The following is a 15,490-nucleotide window of genomic DNA, read 5'->3' as shown; positions in this document are numbered from 1 at the left end:
GATCAACCAACCAGCGAGAGGAGGAGCCGGAAGAGCCTCAGAAAGGCGGGGACGGGGCGGAGGCGACGGTCTAGGCTTCCGGAGGTGTCGTAGTCTGTGGTGTGCTCCGCTGCTCTCGGAGTCGCAGAGCGGGGGCAGGAGATGCGAGAGGGAGAGGGGGGGCGGGGGCTGTACAGGGGGCTCAGGGCCTAGTTATCAGGGGGGAACGGGGCTAGGACCGTAGTCTCAGGAGTTAGTAGGGAAGCTTTTAATGGTTGATGTATTACAGTATTTTAATATTTTTTGGGAAGCCGCCCATAGTGGTTGGGGAAGCCCAGCCAGATGGGCGGGGTATAAATAAATTATTATTATTATTATTATTATTATTATTATTATTATTATTATTATTATTATTATTATTATTATTATTTATTATTGTTAGCTTTCTGATTAAACGCACTTTCCTGCCACCACAATTCCCTGCAGATAGAAAAATAGTGCATCAAGGGTGTGACTCTAACTAGGGTTGCCATATCTCAAAAAGTAAATTTGATTGTTTAAAGGGGAATGCAGGAAAGGGAGACGTGAGGAAGTCAGGAAAGAGGGTTATAAAAATAAGAATTCAAAAACTAATTTTTCTTTATTCTTTGTTCTTTCTTATTTTTTCTGTCATATGTTCTTATACTGTGTTTTTTATCTTTGTTGGACTATGTTGTTTTTTATTTTTTTTTGTTGTTTTGTTTGATTGCAGTATTTGTTTTATTATATAAAACCAATAGATATCTTTTAAAATAAAGTAAGATTCCTTTTCCTTTTTTTAATGTATTTTTATTAAAGATTTTCTTGATTTACGAAAGTATGTGCAATGGCTCTCTCGTGTGTGTTTTTTCCACGTAACACTTTAAAAAAACCAAAAAACACACCAAATCGGTTTCATTTGTTGAAGTAAGATTCCTGTTGACCTTTTTTTAAGGAAACCACCACAATTGACGAGCTTTTTTGGGGGGATCCTACCCCAAAAACAATGATTTTGAGCTTCTTGAACAGTTTGCGCTTTTTTCATGGCACTGCCATACATCCAGGTTTTCCCTGACATTTTGCTAATTTGGCAACAATCGCCTGACACAATTTTTTACACCCCAAAACAAGGACATGTCAGGAATTTTCCTGGCATACGGCAAGCGGACAAACCTCTCTGGGTAATGAATGAGTCTCAGTGCCCCACGGAACATGGAATTGTTGTGGTGGGAACACAAGGCTCTCCCTTTGTTCCCTCTCATGTGCAAAAGCACACTATCTTGCTCCCAAGTCAAATTCAGCATGTGAATGCTCGTGTTTGGCTCAGTTGTAAAGGAGCAGATCAGGAGCCCCCATAGCCTCCAGGCACATGAATAGCTGGTCCAACAGGCCACTGACACACCTGGAGTGAATGGCAGATACATTGATGGCTGCAAGCGCTGCTTCTCAGGGGCCCTCTTGCACATTCCAGCAATATCAGTGTTTTGATGCAATAGACTAAAACAGAACTGGCTGATGTGTGGCCCTCTTGTTGGGACTGCAGTTCCCATTAGGCCCAAGCATCATGGCCAACAGATGATGATGGGAGTTTAAATCCAGCACCAGGAGGGTCACAGGTTAAACACCTCTGGCATACAAAGTAATAGTGTAGTGGGCTTGTTCATTCATACAATGATCAACCTAGCAGTTTGAAAGCATGCCAGTGCAAGTAGATAAATAGGTACCGCTGTGGCGGGAAGGTAAACGGCATTTCCGTATGCTCTGGCACTTGTCACGGTCCTCCGTGTGCCAGTAGTGGTTTAGTCATGCTGGCCACATGACCCGGAAAACTGTCTGTGGACAAACGCAGGCTCCCTCGGCCTGAAAGCGAGATGAGCGCCGCAACCCCATAGTTGCCTTTGACTGGATTTAACTGTCCAGGGTCCTTTACCTTTACTTTTTACCTTACAATGATCGTATAAGAAGTCTTACTATACGATTCTGCAGTTTACTATTCACGTGAAGAGGCAAGGAAGTCTTGCTATCTGACCAATAGAAATCTTAAGGGTTATCTGTATTCCTTGCACAGATTCATATTATTTTGTTTGGGTTTGTGTGTGTGTGTGTGTACACATATATATAATCCAATATTATATTTTATGTATTTCTTGCTTACCAGTATCACTCAGATAATATAAGTAGTATAATGAGAATTACTGGAGGTTATATATTTTAATTTGTCATGTAAGTGTAATATATTGTATTTCTGTCTGTCTGTTTCTTTACTTTTTATTTTATTTTATTGTTTCTATTCATTTGTAGTGTTTTTTGTTTTGTATGTTATGTAACTCACGGGTATTTGTTTATGTGAAAATTAATAAAGATTTTCTATATAAAAAAATCTTAAGGGTTATTACCAGTTGCACTCAGTTCTCTCCAATTTTAAACATGCCCCATTGATTTCAATCTGATCTAAGCTCAATGAACTTAGTCTGGATCCTTATTTAGTACCTCCAACTTACAGGACTCTACTAAATATTGATCAAATACCTTCAAGCATTTCTGCCATCTCAAGAGCTAAAAATTTGCATTGCTGTAGTATTACTATATTTATCATGAATTATGAATTTTTTAATGGTTTTCTCACTGGATGTTGTTTTATCTGGTTCTCGCCATTAGTCATCCCGTGTGTCTGATTGGAGGAAGGGCCAGATATATAAATAAAACAGGAGCTGTCCTTAGCAAGCAGGTTCAGTGCTGTGGTTTTTGTGTAGCAGTGCACACATAGGATCTGCACAAGGAAAAAGAAGTCAAGCTCCTGGCCCCATCAGTTTCATGAATTCATATGGTGTTTTGAAACAAAAACATGTAATGATAACCTCCTTCAATGTCCTTTATAGGGATCCACACACAAGCAATAAAAATTTGAATGTCATTGCTACCAATAAATGAAGTTTGAGAATCCCATTGTCAGGTTGTGAAATTGAGGATTAAGTTCTGTACCCCAGTTTATTCACTTTTATTATGGGAAATAAGATTTTCTTTTCTAGTATATAATAACAGAGGCTACAAAGATCACTCAGTTCAAACCAGTTCCCCTTTATTAGGTCCAGCTTCACAACACATACTCCAGGACTCAATAAAAGGAAGTAGTAATTTCAAATAAGTAATATTTTAACGTCTGATTCCAGGCAATTGTTGTACAATCAAATAGCATTAACAATAACCCCACAGGAAGCTCATCTGGAAGAGAACAAATATCATGGATTAGTTCATACATTTCTACAGCCTTTTCAAGCTCTTTCTGCCTCCCCACAAGAAAGCTTCTGACCCCACCAGAAAGCTTCTGAAAGAGGAAAAAATGGATAGTTGGGGGAACATAATCTGACCAAGCAGCTGCAGATTAACAGCTTGCTGCCCAGTGGTGTAAAAAGACCATTTTTCTACCACAGCCTTGTGACCTTTGTGTTTTCCTCATATCTCTCTCTCTCTCTCTCTCTCTCTCTCTCTCTCTATATATATATATATATATGCAGGTTTTGGTGTCCTCGGGTGTCTTCCCGTGTAAAAGTTGGGGTGTCTAGGCGACGTTTCGACGAGGTCTCACTCGTCATCTTCAGGCTGGTGCTTTCGGCTTCTTGTTACTGGAACAGAGCAGGATCTCAGTGTTTGAGTTCCTATAAATACTGTTGAGGGGGTGTGGTGTATAGCCTCCAATGTTCTGGGCAGAGAGGAAGTTCCCAGGCTAGTGTGCCTTTTCTTCTTTTGTTCCTTAATTACTTGAGGGATATCTTGAACTTCCTCTCTGCCCAGAACATTGGAGGCTATACACCACACCCCCTCAACAGTATTTATAGGAACTCAAACACTGAGATCCTGCTCTGTTCCAGTAACAAGAAGCCGAAAGCACCAGCCTGAAGATGACGAGTGAGACCTCGTCGAAACGTCGCCTAGACACCCCAACTTTTACACGGGAAGACACCCGAGGACACCAAAACCTGCATTCCTGTACCCGTGAAAATCTACGAAAGCATATATATATATATATATATATATATATATATATATATATATATATATATATATGCAGTCTAAAGAATTACACACACACACACCATATATCCCAGCAGCCCTTCAAAAAATTTCTTTAAACAACATTTGCTTAACATTTTTGCCCTATATTCTTTCTATTTTAGCAGGTATCTGGCAAACTGGGCTGATTTTGCTTAGTTCTCTCTACTGCTTTGGGTTGCATCCAGCGCTACTGTTCCATTAGCACTGCAGACTTCTGCGTGTACAACACACCACAAACCCCTCTCCCTGCAACCTCAGAATCTGCTCTAAAGGGTTGGATAACCCCGACAGAGCAGGTGTGGATGGCACACAGGGAGAGGAGAGCAACAACCTGTTTCACAAGTGGGAGTCCGTGCACACAGTACTGGACACAAGCCTTTGTGTCTTAATCTGTATTTGTAAAATAATTGTGTTTTGATTTGCTGCCGTTCTTAATCTGCTCTTATGTTATCTTATTGTACAATGGCTATCTTGTTCCTATTTCTTTTATTCAGGACTGTACTGTTCTTAGTCACTCTGGTCATTTTTATAAAAAAGGGGGGGAGTACATTTCGTGGGGTATGAAATAAATTAATAAATAAAATTGATAAGTCATCTCCAGAATACAGGCTTTACACACACACCCAAACACACACGTACAAAAGGATTACATTCTGGGTCCCCACACATATAAGTGAAATTGCATAAAGTGGGGAGACCCCACTTTAATAAGGATGGTGTGTGGGGAGAAGAAACTCAGCCTGGAAATCTCTTGGGGCTGCTGTCCCAAGCCTGCCTGCAAGGAGTTAGTATGTGTGGCAGCGGCCACTGGCCACAGAGAGCAGGACCAAGAAGGGCACCCAGCAGAACTGGTGCCAGGATGGGAGCATGGATGTGCTTCCTGCCCTATGTCATTGGTCGATTGAAGGCACCTTCTGTTGCTTGGGCAGGGAAGCATGGGAACCAGTAAAACATTTCTAACTGCATACAGAGCTGCAGCTCTTCATTCAAAGTCTGTAGGATTCTAGTGTTTACACAGAACACAAAGCATATGGTGCCCAAGCAGTAGATTGTTGTTATGTGGGTGCAAATGAGGACCCCAATTCACTATAAACAATGCAACGTTAGAGTAACAGCTCTGATTCTTCTCACTGGAAAAAAGCCTTTCTCCCTGCAAAGGCCACTTGCCCCAGATGAATACTTATGAGAACACAGCATTTTATTACTAAAGTCAATTCATGTTTGTGCAGGCGTGCAATTAAATGCCGCTCCTTGTCTCCTCCCTGGTGCCACTACACCTAGCAGGGGCTCTGCTGCTTTTTTCTGTACATTAAATGAGTGACAGCTTAAAGCTAGCAGAGCATTGCATGTATTGCCACTAAACATCCAACTTCCACAGCACTGTCCTATTTAAGGGTGACGTGTTTGCAATGCTGCTCCATTAACAGAACAGCAGTTGCTAAGCTTAGGCTGAGTGCTTGACCCCCACTGTAAGTTCAGCACATATGACAGCAGGAGAAACACTCCTGGTTGCTAGGAATGACGTTATTTGATGCAGACAACTAAGCAAGCGCCAATACTATATGGCTGTATTTGAGTCAGATTCAGAAATAAGGAACCTGACAATGATGAATGAGAAGTGTTCACTGTACTTTTCTCCAGTCTTTTTTAATCACTTAAGTATAAGAACTACATTTCAAGTACATCAAGAATGGCCCACCAGAAAGGAGGGTGGGGCTAGGTGAATGCAGGGAATTTGCAAGTCTTTTTTCTGCCTTTCCTCAGGCAAACCTAGAAAACAAAGCCTTGGTGCTCTACTCAAGATAGCTCAAACTCTATCTGGCGTGCAGGGCAATTGCAACTTGCACAAGGGTTACGTTTCCGGGGGGTTGCACATAAAAGCAAAATCACACACAGTCAGAACAACCCCTGGAACTGCTCCCACCTCTTGAGAGCTTGCAAGATCTCAGATGGCCCCATGAGATCTCCTGGGAACCCTCATGCTACTGTCCAGGAGCCTGGTAAAGAAGATGGATGATTTAAAAGCTGTTTCCACAAAGGACTGAAGATTTGTTCTCTTACCAATAATGTCTACACTTTGTCCAGGCCAAGTTCCTCTGGAGTTGAGATTCCCAACTCATTCAATGTTGGTCTAAGTTCCTGGATAACATATGGGTATATTTCCTTGTGAGGCCCTGCTTTGTCCTAATTGAAAGAACACAAAATGAATTTAAAGTTAACAAATCCAAGACAGATTCATATCCAAGGCCAATAGGGTTAATTCTTTAACAGTCTTAAGGTTTTTTTTATTAAAAAAATACACACAAGAGAAAAGCATTTCACTAAGAGTTAAGCAACAATTTACTGCTTCAAAATCCAGCTTTTAGAGGTGAAAGTGGCTATAAGGTAAAGGGACCCCTGACTGTTAAGGACATTCGCGTACAACTCTGGGGTTGTGGTGCTCATCTCGCTTTACTGGCCAAGCGAGGGAGCCGGTGTTTGTCTGCAGACAGCTTCTGGGTCATGTGGCCAGCATGACTAAGCCGCTTCTGGCGAAACCAGAGCAGCACACGGAAAAGACGTTTACCTTCCTACCGGAGCAGTACCTATTTATCTACTTGCACTTTGACGTGCTTTTGAACTGCTAGGTTGGCAGGAGCAGGGACCGAGCAACGGGAGCTCACCCCTTCGCAGGGATTCGAACTGCCGACCTTCTGATTGGCAAGCCCTAGGCTCTGTGGTTTAGATGCTATATGAGGCTACAAATCTATACTCGCCTGAAAGCAAATCCCACTGAACTCAGTACGGCTTTCTTTTGAGTTTACATGCATAGGCTTCCATTATAAGTAACCTGGTAAACTTTTGTGGGGAAATGGGCAGGGGCACATGTATTTTGTACAGAAAGTTCCACTCTCAGCCGCACATATTCTGTCAAAAAGATCAAGGTTAACAAGGTTAGAAGGACCTATGTCACAGGCTGTGGAGAGCCAATGACCATTAAAGTAGACAATGCTAATGCTAGCTAGAAAGATTTGTTAGGCTCTCAAGGCTAGTCAAACAAATCTCTACACAGGGTGCAAAGGCTCTTTATGGATCACCAGCAAGCCGGAACTCCACAATATACAGACTATAAACACAGAGGCAAATGGAGAAGCAGGGTGTTGGCTGCTCAGACTCATGTGTCTTTCACTGACCTTTACAACTTCTAAGATACGGACTGCGCTAGCAAAGTCATTTAGTCGTCGGCATGCCCTCAAAGCAGCATCAATGATTTTTGGTTCTGGAACCAGGTCATAACCAACCAGTGTGTTCATACCTGTGGGAATGAACAAGAATGAGAATATTCTGTTGTTCTTACAAGTTCAGGAGTGTGTCACACAGGCTCAATTTCTCTTCCTAACATTTCTGATTATATCTAAATATGCCAGAACATGTTATTAATACCAAATTTCCTGCAAGTGACTTCTGATATTTGATATTGCCACAGTACACAAAATTTGTAGAACTAACATGAAACGTTGCTTACATTCCACATACAAAATCTGAGATCAAATCTGTAATTTGCCATTTCAGTGCCAAAACTTCAATTCTATTTTTTTGCATCCCATCCAACAACAGATCCCAATTGCCACAACAAAGCTCCATTTATTGTGGACTTTAAACTTGAAAAGTTAAACACAACTTTAAGATTCTGAATATTTGTGACTTTTATGCTCCCTGCTTATTTAAGATCTCACATACTTTGGGGAGTTTTCTAAAAGGTTACTTTATTAAACTATTAATTGCTGTTCAGCCTCTGTAACGAAGAAGAGTCACCCAATAAAAAGTGCCATTTTGTCTTGACAACCGTCAACACAATAAAAACTGTACACTTCCTCTTACCTTAAATAGAATATTGCAAGGCATTCAACAGTGAAAGGGATTTTATCAGTTTAGTGCTCGTTCAGAGCCCTAATATCATTATCCTCTATGTACAGCCGAAGTCAGTCTTATCTCTCCTTCCCTAACAAAAGATATGCCTCGAAAAAGGTGAGGCATGGCTGAAACATCAAGGGACTGACAGAAACACTGAATCAGTTTCGATTTCAGCAAGTTAGGATAAATGACCATTTTTTACTACTCATACAGCTATTAAAATACCAGAGGTACAATCTTAAAAGCAGAGGTTGGATGGCCATCTGTCACGTATGTTTTAGCTGAGATCCCTGCACCTCAGGGTCTCTTCCAACTCTACAATTCTATAATTCTATGCTCTGGAACAGTTCCATTAAGGCTGGTGGAATGTTGGGCAGGGACTGAAGAATAATGGACTGACTGCTCCATGCAAGCTACCATAACCAGCTTGCAGAAATGCCTCCATTCAGCTGCAGCCACAGCGGCACACAGCAAAGGAGTGTTTCTCAAGCTCTTCAATACTACTCTCCCTCAGTCTTACCTTTCCTTAGCTCCCAGGCATCGATATCCGGTTTATTAAAGTACGTCACCCAGCGAGCATCAAACTCTTCATCTGACTCATGTGACCCATGAGAATAGCAGCGCACAGGCAATACAGCTGTGACAAAAAACAGGAAGTGGGAAGAAGAGGAAGATATTAAAGAGCTCAAGGTAAAGCTGCAACACAGCAGGTACGCATAGGAAGTCAGTGTACACGTGAAATCCCAGGAATGCAGCTCTCTCCTTGGGTCAGCAGCAACCATCCCCACATCACTTCCAGACTGTAGCTGCCAGAGTTTCTACTGAAGTGCTATGTCATCACCCCCTCCCTCCCCAGTAAAGAGAAACATGCACTGAAACAGCCCTAAACTACACCACTTTAAAAGGTTTGCCCAGCTGTGCGCAAGGGTTGCTGTATGAATTTCCCCATTTCCTGCCAGAAGAGAGAGAGAGGGGCAGGAGGCAGCAGGCAAAGGGTAGAAAAACTACAGCAGAGTACTGATTTGCATTGCTGGAGCAACATATCTTCAGCATTCATAGCAAGTTGTCACCTAAAAAATCTAATTACCATCCTATCAGAATAAGCTTTCCAGCAATCCAATTGCTATTTTGTAAATTATCATAACTTTTTAATGCACACGTTACAGGTATCCCTCCCAGCTTTAGATTATTATTTTCTTGCTAGCAAGTCACCTTTGGGCTTATTTACATAGTTGAGATAGCTAGTCTGGTGCTTTCAGGGGAAAACACAAAGTCCCTGAATGATTAAGAATGTATGCCAGAAGGATAGTTAATAATAGTGATAATAATTAAAATCACACTTCAATACTATGTAAAATAAGTCAGTGTTCTGAACAGTACAGTATACAGAACTAAGAACAAAACCTTGCCTTCAAGTTTATAAACTGGGGGGGGGGGGAAACAGACACACAAGAGAAAGTGAAGATAATGGAGAAGATTAAAAGCTCACTTAAATAGAACAGGCTTGAAAAAATAGACACGTCTGGAGTCACTTCATAAGGAGTGTGTGTGTGTGTGTGTGTGTGTGTGTGTGTGATATAAGTACCTGGAGGCAGGAAGTTCCAAAGTTCAATTATCTCTGGCAAAGATTTGAAGCAGATATATCTAAGGGTTCTAAAGTCTGTCACCAGAGTAGCAGTTCATATTATACTTAACATATCCTGCAGGATCACTGTCAGTGTTAGAAATTAGCCAGTGGCATTTTGCTACTGGTGTGGGTCTAATTGCAACTATGTGGAGATATCTGGGCACCTGGTTGGTGACCACAGTCTAAAAACCTCTCCCTTAGTCCATAGTAAAAACCATTTCCATAGTGTATGTTTCTCCTTCTTGCATACTGGGACAAGTGCACTGTTGTAAGAGCAAGTAAAGCAATGTAGCTGCAATCATAGAATATTAGAATTGTAGTATTGGAAGGGACTAGAGTCATCTAGTCCAACCTCACCCCCCCCCCAGGAAATAGACATTCTGTTGTAGTGACCATAACCTAGATTTAAGGTGCCATTTACTGCTGCTGCATAAATAATATATAATTCAAAAATTCACTTCGTTTAGTCCAATTCAGCAGTACAATGAACTCAAACAAGAGTAAAAAACTGCTTTCATTCTGGACATTGTCTTGCTGTTGCACAATCCACAGAAGAAACTAGACGGGCTTGGAATTTTAAAATGCCAGGTGTTAAAACTACCCAAAGAAACGAGATGCTAGCATTTCAGCTGAAAATTATCCATTTCACTCTTGATTTTTCTATTCTTCGGCTAATAAGCCTCCATCTCAGAACAGCTGCTCTAAAGTAAAACGTGCTTTGTTGCAATGTTGGTGGTCAAAGACAATTTTCAATACCGTCAGTATTTCAACGTCCTCAGATTTTGTGGTAAATCGTATCTGTTAAATGAATGCAAAATTTGCTGGAGTCCTTAGCATCAATGGTATTCTTAGTTTCCAGTACCTTCGCCTGCCATCTTGGGGGATAAGTACAAGACACAAAGGCCGTACAACACTTGTTAAGTATCTAGGAGCCTTCACCTAGAATAGGCACCAATTTGACGACTGCATCAACACTGTTCTCCAATGCACTGCCTCAATGTCAGTGAAGTTTTATTGAGCCAATTTGCCTGCTGGGAATTAATTTAGATACTACTTTCACAATCAAGCTATTGTATAGAGCCAACTCACATGTAAATTGGGACCACACTGACTTGAAAAGATCCTGGTTTGGAACAAGTCAACAAAGCCATGCATAAGTGAGTTCATAAGGCAGAGTATTTTTTCCAGATGTCCCTATCTTAGGGCTCCTCCATTTGACCCACTTACTAAATACCCATCTTGATTGGCTTGCACAAAGATTACTCAGCGATTAGTCTATGTCAGTCTATACTGAGCCGTCATTCTGACTTGTTTCTGGGGTTGATATACAACAATAAATGCTCATTCTGATATGCTTGTGCTGTGTTCATACACCTTCCCATTCATTCATCCCAGTTTTCAATTCATTGCCCTGCCACATTCCAAACTGCAAAAAAAACCCTTCTTTTTAACATGGATTTGTTGCATCAGGGCAATAACTCCACTTTAATTGTTCAAACCTAAAGTTCCAGTATGTGCCTGAATCCCTTCTTCAAAATACTGTCTGGAAGCACCCTTAAGCAGATCATGGCCTTAACTGACCTTCTTAAATGGGAATGGAATACAGACAGGTTATCACATAGTTCCTCCCTATCACATAGTTCAAGGAACTCAGGGTAGCATTGAAACAGGATCATCTACTCCAAGGTCAGAAAACGTTTTCAGCAGGGGGCAGGTCCACTGTCCCTCAGACCTCATGGGGGGGCGGACTATATGGGGGGGGGGAATGAAAGAATTCCTATGTCCCACAAATAGCCCAGAGATGCATTTTAAATAAAAGCACACATTCTACTCATGTAAAAACACCAGGCAGGCCCCACAAATAACCCAGAGATGCATTTTAAATAAATGGCCACATTCTACTTATGTAAAAACACGCTGTTTCCCGGACCATCCGCAGGCCAGATTTAGAAGGCGATTGGGCCGGATCCAGCCGCCGGGCCTTAGTTTTCCTACCCATGGTCTACTCCTTTGCATCCTCACAGTGAACCTGTGAGGCAGGGAAGCTGTGGAGAGATTGGTGGGCTCAAGGTCACCCAGTAAACTGTTCATTTCTTTGGACAAGCTAAGAACACGTACGGCTCTGACTGCAACTGTTTTCAAGCCTGGACTGACAGCATATCAGCATATGAGCCCATTTTCAGGCAGGAGGGGAGCCTTAAAGGATGTGCACCTAGAAATTAAGAGTTGGTCTTTAAGAGAAGCAAGCTATTCCATGAAATGGAAGCAGAGCCACATGCAAAAAGTGAAACCAGGAAGAGCAGAAAGTGAGAGAATGCCCTGCTGATCAGACCCAAAAGCAGCACCAATTCTAACGGTTGGGAAAAGCAGCCATACCCATCTTGAAGAGACGGGAAACTCTCCTTTCTTAGGAATACTCCAAAGCACGTTATCCCGCCTGAGATCTTCTTCCGATCCCCTTCCTCCCTTCAAAATCATTTCCTCGTTGCATTTACACCCCACCTTTCCTCCAGACACCCCTGCGAGGCAGGCTAGGCTGACCCCAAGGTCACCCCCAGAGAGCTTCATCCACGGCCGAGGGCGGGACTTGAACCCGGGCCCCTCCGTCACCTTCCTACCGCGGGGAGCTCAGGAGCCGAGGAAAGGGGGCGGCTGAGGGAGAGCAGGCGGGCCCGCGACCTTCCTCGCCGCCGCCGCCGCCGCTTCCCGCGCCAAGGTCACCCGGCTCCCTCCCCTCTTGCCCCCCCTCGCAGGGTCGCGACGAGGCCGAGCAGCGGGCGCCTCGGGCGCCCTGAGCGTCCCCCGGGGGGAGAGGGAGGGAGGGCGGCAGGGGACCCGCCAGAACCGGGCCGGGCGCGAGCGGCGGCGCCCCGAGGAGGCCCACAGGCTCCCCGCGGGCGAGCGGGGTCACGGCAAGGACACGGCCAGGCCTCGGGCGCCGGCGCGGCCGGGAGCGTGGGAGGAGGGGCGCCTCACCTGCGGGGGCCGCGCGGGGGACGAGGCCGCGGAGGACGGGCGCGGCGCAGCGGCGGCTGAGGAGGAGCTGAGCGGCTGCCAACATGGCTGAGGGGACACAGAAGCGGCGGCCGTGAGGCGAGGCGCGGGAGGGAAGGGGGGGCGGCGGCGGCGGCGGGGCGGCTGGGCGGGGGTGGCGGCCGGCGCGGCTGCTTCGGCGGCGGCTTCTGCTCCTGGCTTCCTTCCTCCGACGGCCACGCGCCGCTGCTGCTGCTCCGCTGGCGAGACGCTCCGAGGGCAAAGGCGGGCGGGGCCGAGGCTACGGCGGCGCAGGGCGGACTAACCTCCTCGCGCCCTCGCGAAGGACGGCGCCGGCGCGGGAGGGGGAGAGAGGAGAGCCGGGGCTGCGCACGCGCAGTCGGGGAGAGGGCGCGGCGGGCTCCTCCTCCGAGGGGCGGAGTCGGGCAGCCGCTCGGACGGCGGGCTGGGAGCTCCTCTGGCAGAGAGACCCGGGCGGGACCTGCTCCGCACCAAAGGATGCCATCTGGAGAGTCTGTGGAAGAAGATTGGAAAAAATTTAAAGACTATTTACAGAAATATTGCAAAATTAATGAATGTTAGAATGATGTTGGAATGAAGCTAAGTGGTTTTAGCAGTAATGTTACAAAGGAGTGTGTAAAAAATGGATTGTTAACAGGTGAGAATGTAAAGTTATAATATATTAAGATAAAGGATTAAGATAAAAACAAAGAGGGAAAGGATTTGCTGAATTAACTAACTGAACTGGAATACAAAAAAGGGAGGTGTGAGGAGGTCAGGGAAACAAGTAAATGAAAGATAAGACATGGAAAAATTGATTTGTTTTTAATTGTTTTTAATTTTTCTGTATTTTGTATCTTTTGTTTCTTTTTTCTTTCTTTTTCTTATTTTTGTAATCTTTTTTGAAACTTTAATAAATACCATTAAAAAAACAAAGGATGCCATTTGGATGGCGCAGCGCATGGACTTGCAAGGCGCATCTGCCTATGTGTGTTTGTGTGTATATATATATATTCCATTCAAAAAGTTTTTATTGGTTTTCACAAAATTATAAACAAACAAACAAATCATAGCCTTATTAAAAATTACACTTATTAACATTGTTAAGTGACTTCCTCGCTTCCTCTTGGTTGAATTTCATTGCATGTCCTTTTAACGGTTTTCTAAATCACAGTTCTTAAAAAAAATTAATTTAAACATTAACATCCTTAGCTCTTCACATTATGAAATTAAACATATTAATTCATCACTTAAATAAAATCCTAAGCCAATTAAGCATCTGCCTGTATATTTAAGGCACCTTCGCACGCACCCCAAGATCCCTGGGAACCAAAGTTTCCACCTCAAGGTTCTTCAGCTACAGTTCCCGGGAGTTAGTTTTGGGGGGGTGTAGTGGGGGTGATTCCCGTGCATGGCGCGAGACGCAGGATCCCCTGTCCCGAGGGGCTTGCAATCTATCCTTGTGCCGCCGCTGTTGTTCTTGCTGCTTAGCAATAGGGGGCGGGCGGGGCTGTTTTCTGCGGATCTGCAGGGAGGCGCCTTGCAGCCCGTCCCTTCGCTTATTTACTCGGGAACGCAGGTGCGTCAGGCGGAAGCCCCAAGGCGGCGATGGGGCACCAGTGGCCCTCCTAAGGTGCTGCTGGACCCAGTGGCGTAGCGTTGGGGGTGCAGGGGGGCCGGCCGCACCGGGCGCAACATCTGGGGGTGCAAATCCATGGGTTAGGGGGCGCAGATTACTTGCCTTGCCCCGGGTGCTGACAACCCACGCTACGCCACTGGCTGGACCCCCCTCAGCCGCTGGCCACGCAGGCTGGTGCTGAGAGGAAGCGGAGTCCCACAGCACCGGGGTTTTGCTCTGGCAGAGCTTCGCCCCTGCGCATATTTCAAGCAGGAGCGCTTTGCTCTTTGTTGTGGAAACGCGACACCCGCAGTGAGCAGAGCTGCCTTCCGAAGGATCAGGGCAGGAAGCCAAGGGCCAATTAGCCAAACATGGGTTTGCTGGCAACGTGAGTTCCGATGGGCAGCCGCTTCGCCATGGGCAGAACGGCAGCACAGATTCATAAAACTGTAGAGTTGGAAGGGATCCCGAGGGTCATCTAGGCTACCCCCTGCAAGGCAGGAATTACAGCCAGGAGGGCTAGCTTGGCCCTGGGTGCCGGGGCCAGTGGGTGCCATGCAGCGTGAGTGGCTTTGGTGCCATAATTTGTGGGTGCCTGGCCCTTTCATGGGGAATTTTGTGGGTGCTCAGCAGTGGCGTAGCGTGGGTTGTCAGCAACTGGGGCAAGGAAAGTAATTTGCGCCCCCTAACCCATGGATTTGCGCCCCCTAACCCGTGGATTTGCGCCCCCTAACCCTAACCCCCAGATGTTGCGCCCGGTGCGGCCGGCCCCCCCTGCACCCCCCCACGCTACACCACTGGTGCTCAGGGCCCCAGGAAGTCGGCACCTATAATTACAGCTGAAGCATCTCTGGTACATCCAAACTCTGCTCAAAAACCTCCAGTGAAGGTTTCACAGTCAGCCTACAACCCACCATGCATAAAAGGGGAAGAGTCTTGCAGCACATACAGGGAGCTGTTTTGTATCAGGCCAATAGTTTGGCTGTCCTCATTTTGCAAACTCCGGATGACAGCATCTCCAGAGACTTTCCCATCACCTGCTACCTGCAAACCTTTCAGCTGGATGTGCTGGGGGACCAAACTTGGAATCTGCACCCCTCAAAGTATTTGGGGCTCTGTTGCTGAGCTATTATGGCCTACAAACTGTTCCTCAGCTGCCACCTGCTGGATTCTGCAGGACTTTTTAGGAGGTTTTGTGAAAGATAAACTCCCTTCACTTCACCTGTAGAGGGACACTATTTTCTTTTGAGAGAGACGGTTGCCAACCAACTCCCTCCCACACTCACACTGCTGCATTGTGCAAGCTC

General features: G+C 45.1%; 1 protein-coding gene across 1 annotated transcript; it reads right to left on the bottom strand.

The window, feature by feature from the left end:
* Positions 1-3,054: 3,054 nt before the first annotated feature.
* Positions 3,055-12,703, bottom strand: COX5A (cytochrome c oxidase subunit 5A). Its single transcript, XM_081925811.1, has 5 exons — positions 12,548-12,703; positions 8,465-8,581; positions 7,224-7,345; positions 6,112-6,234; positions 3,055-3,219 (listed from the first exon to the last, which is right to left on the bottom strand). Exons 1-4 carry the CDS (start codon positions 12,630-12,632, stop codon positions 6,121-6,123), a joined length of 438 nt encoding a protein of 145 aa, XP_081781937.1. The 5' UTR covers positions 12,633-12,703; the 3' UTR covers positions 3,055-3,219; positions 6,112-6,120.
* Positions 12,704-15,490: the final 2,787 nt, after the last annotated feature.

Source organism: Podarcis melisellensis (genome assembly GCF_964234715.1).
Source record: "Podarcis melisellensis genome assembly, chromosome: 9".
NCBI lineage: Eukaryota > Metazoa > Chordata > Lepidosauria > Squamata > Lacertidae > Podarcis > Podarcis melisellensis.
Note: the sequence above shows the minus strand (reverse complement) of the source record. Positions and strands in the feature narration are given on the sequence as shown.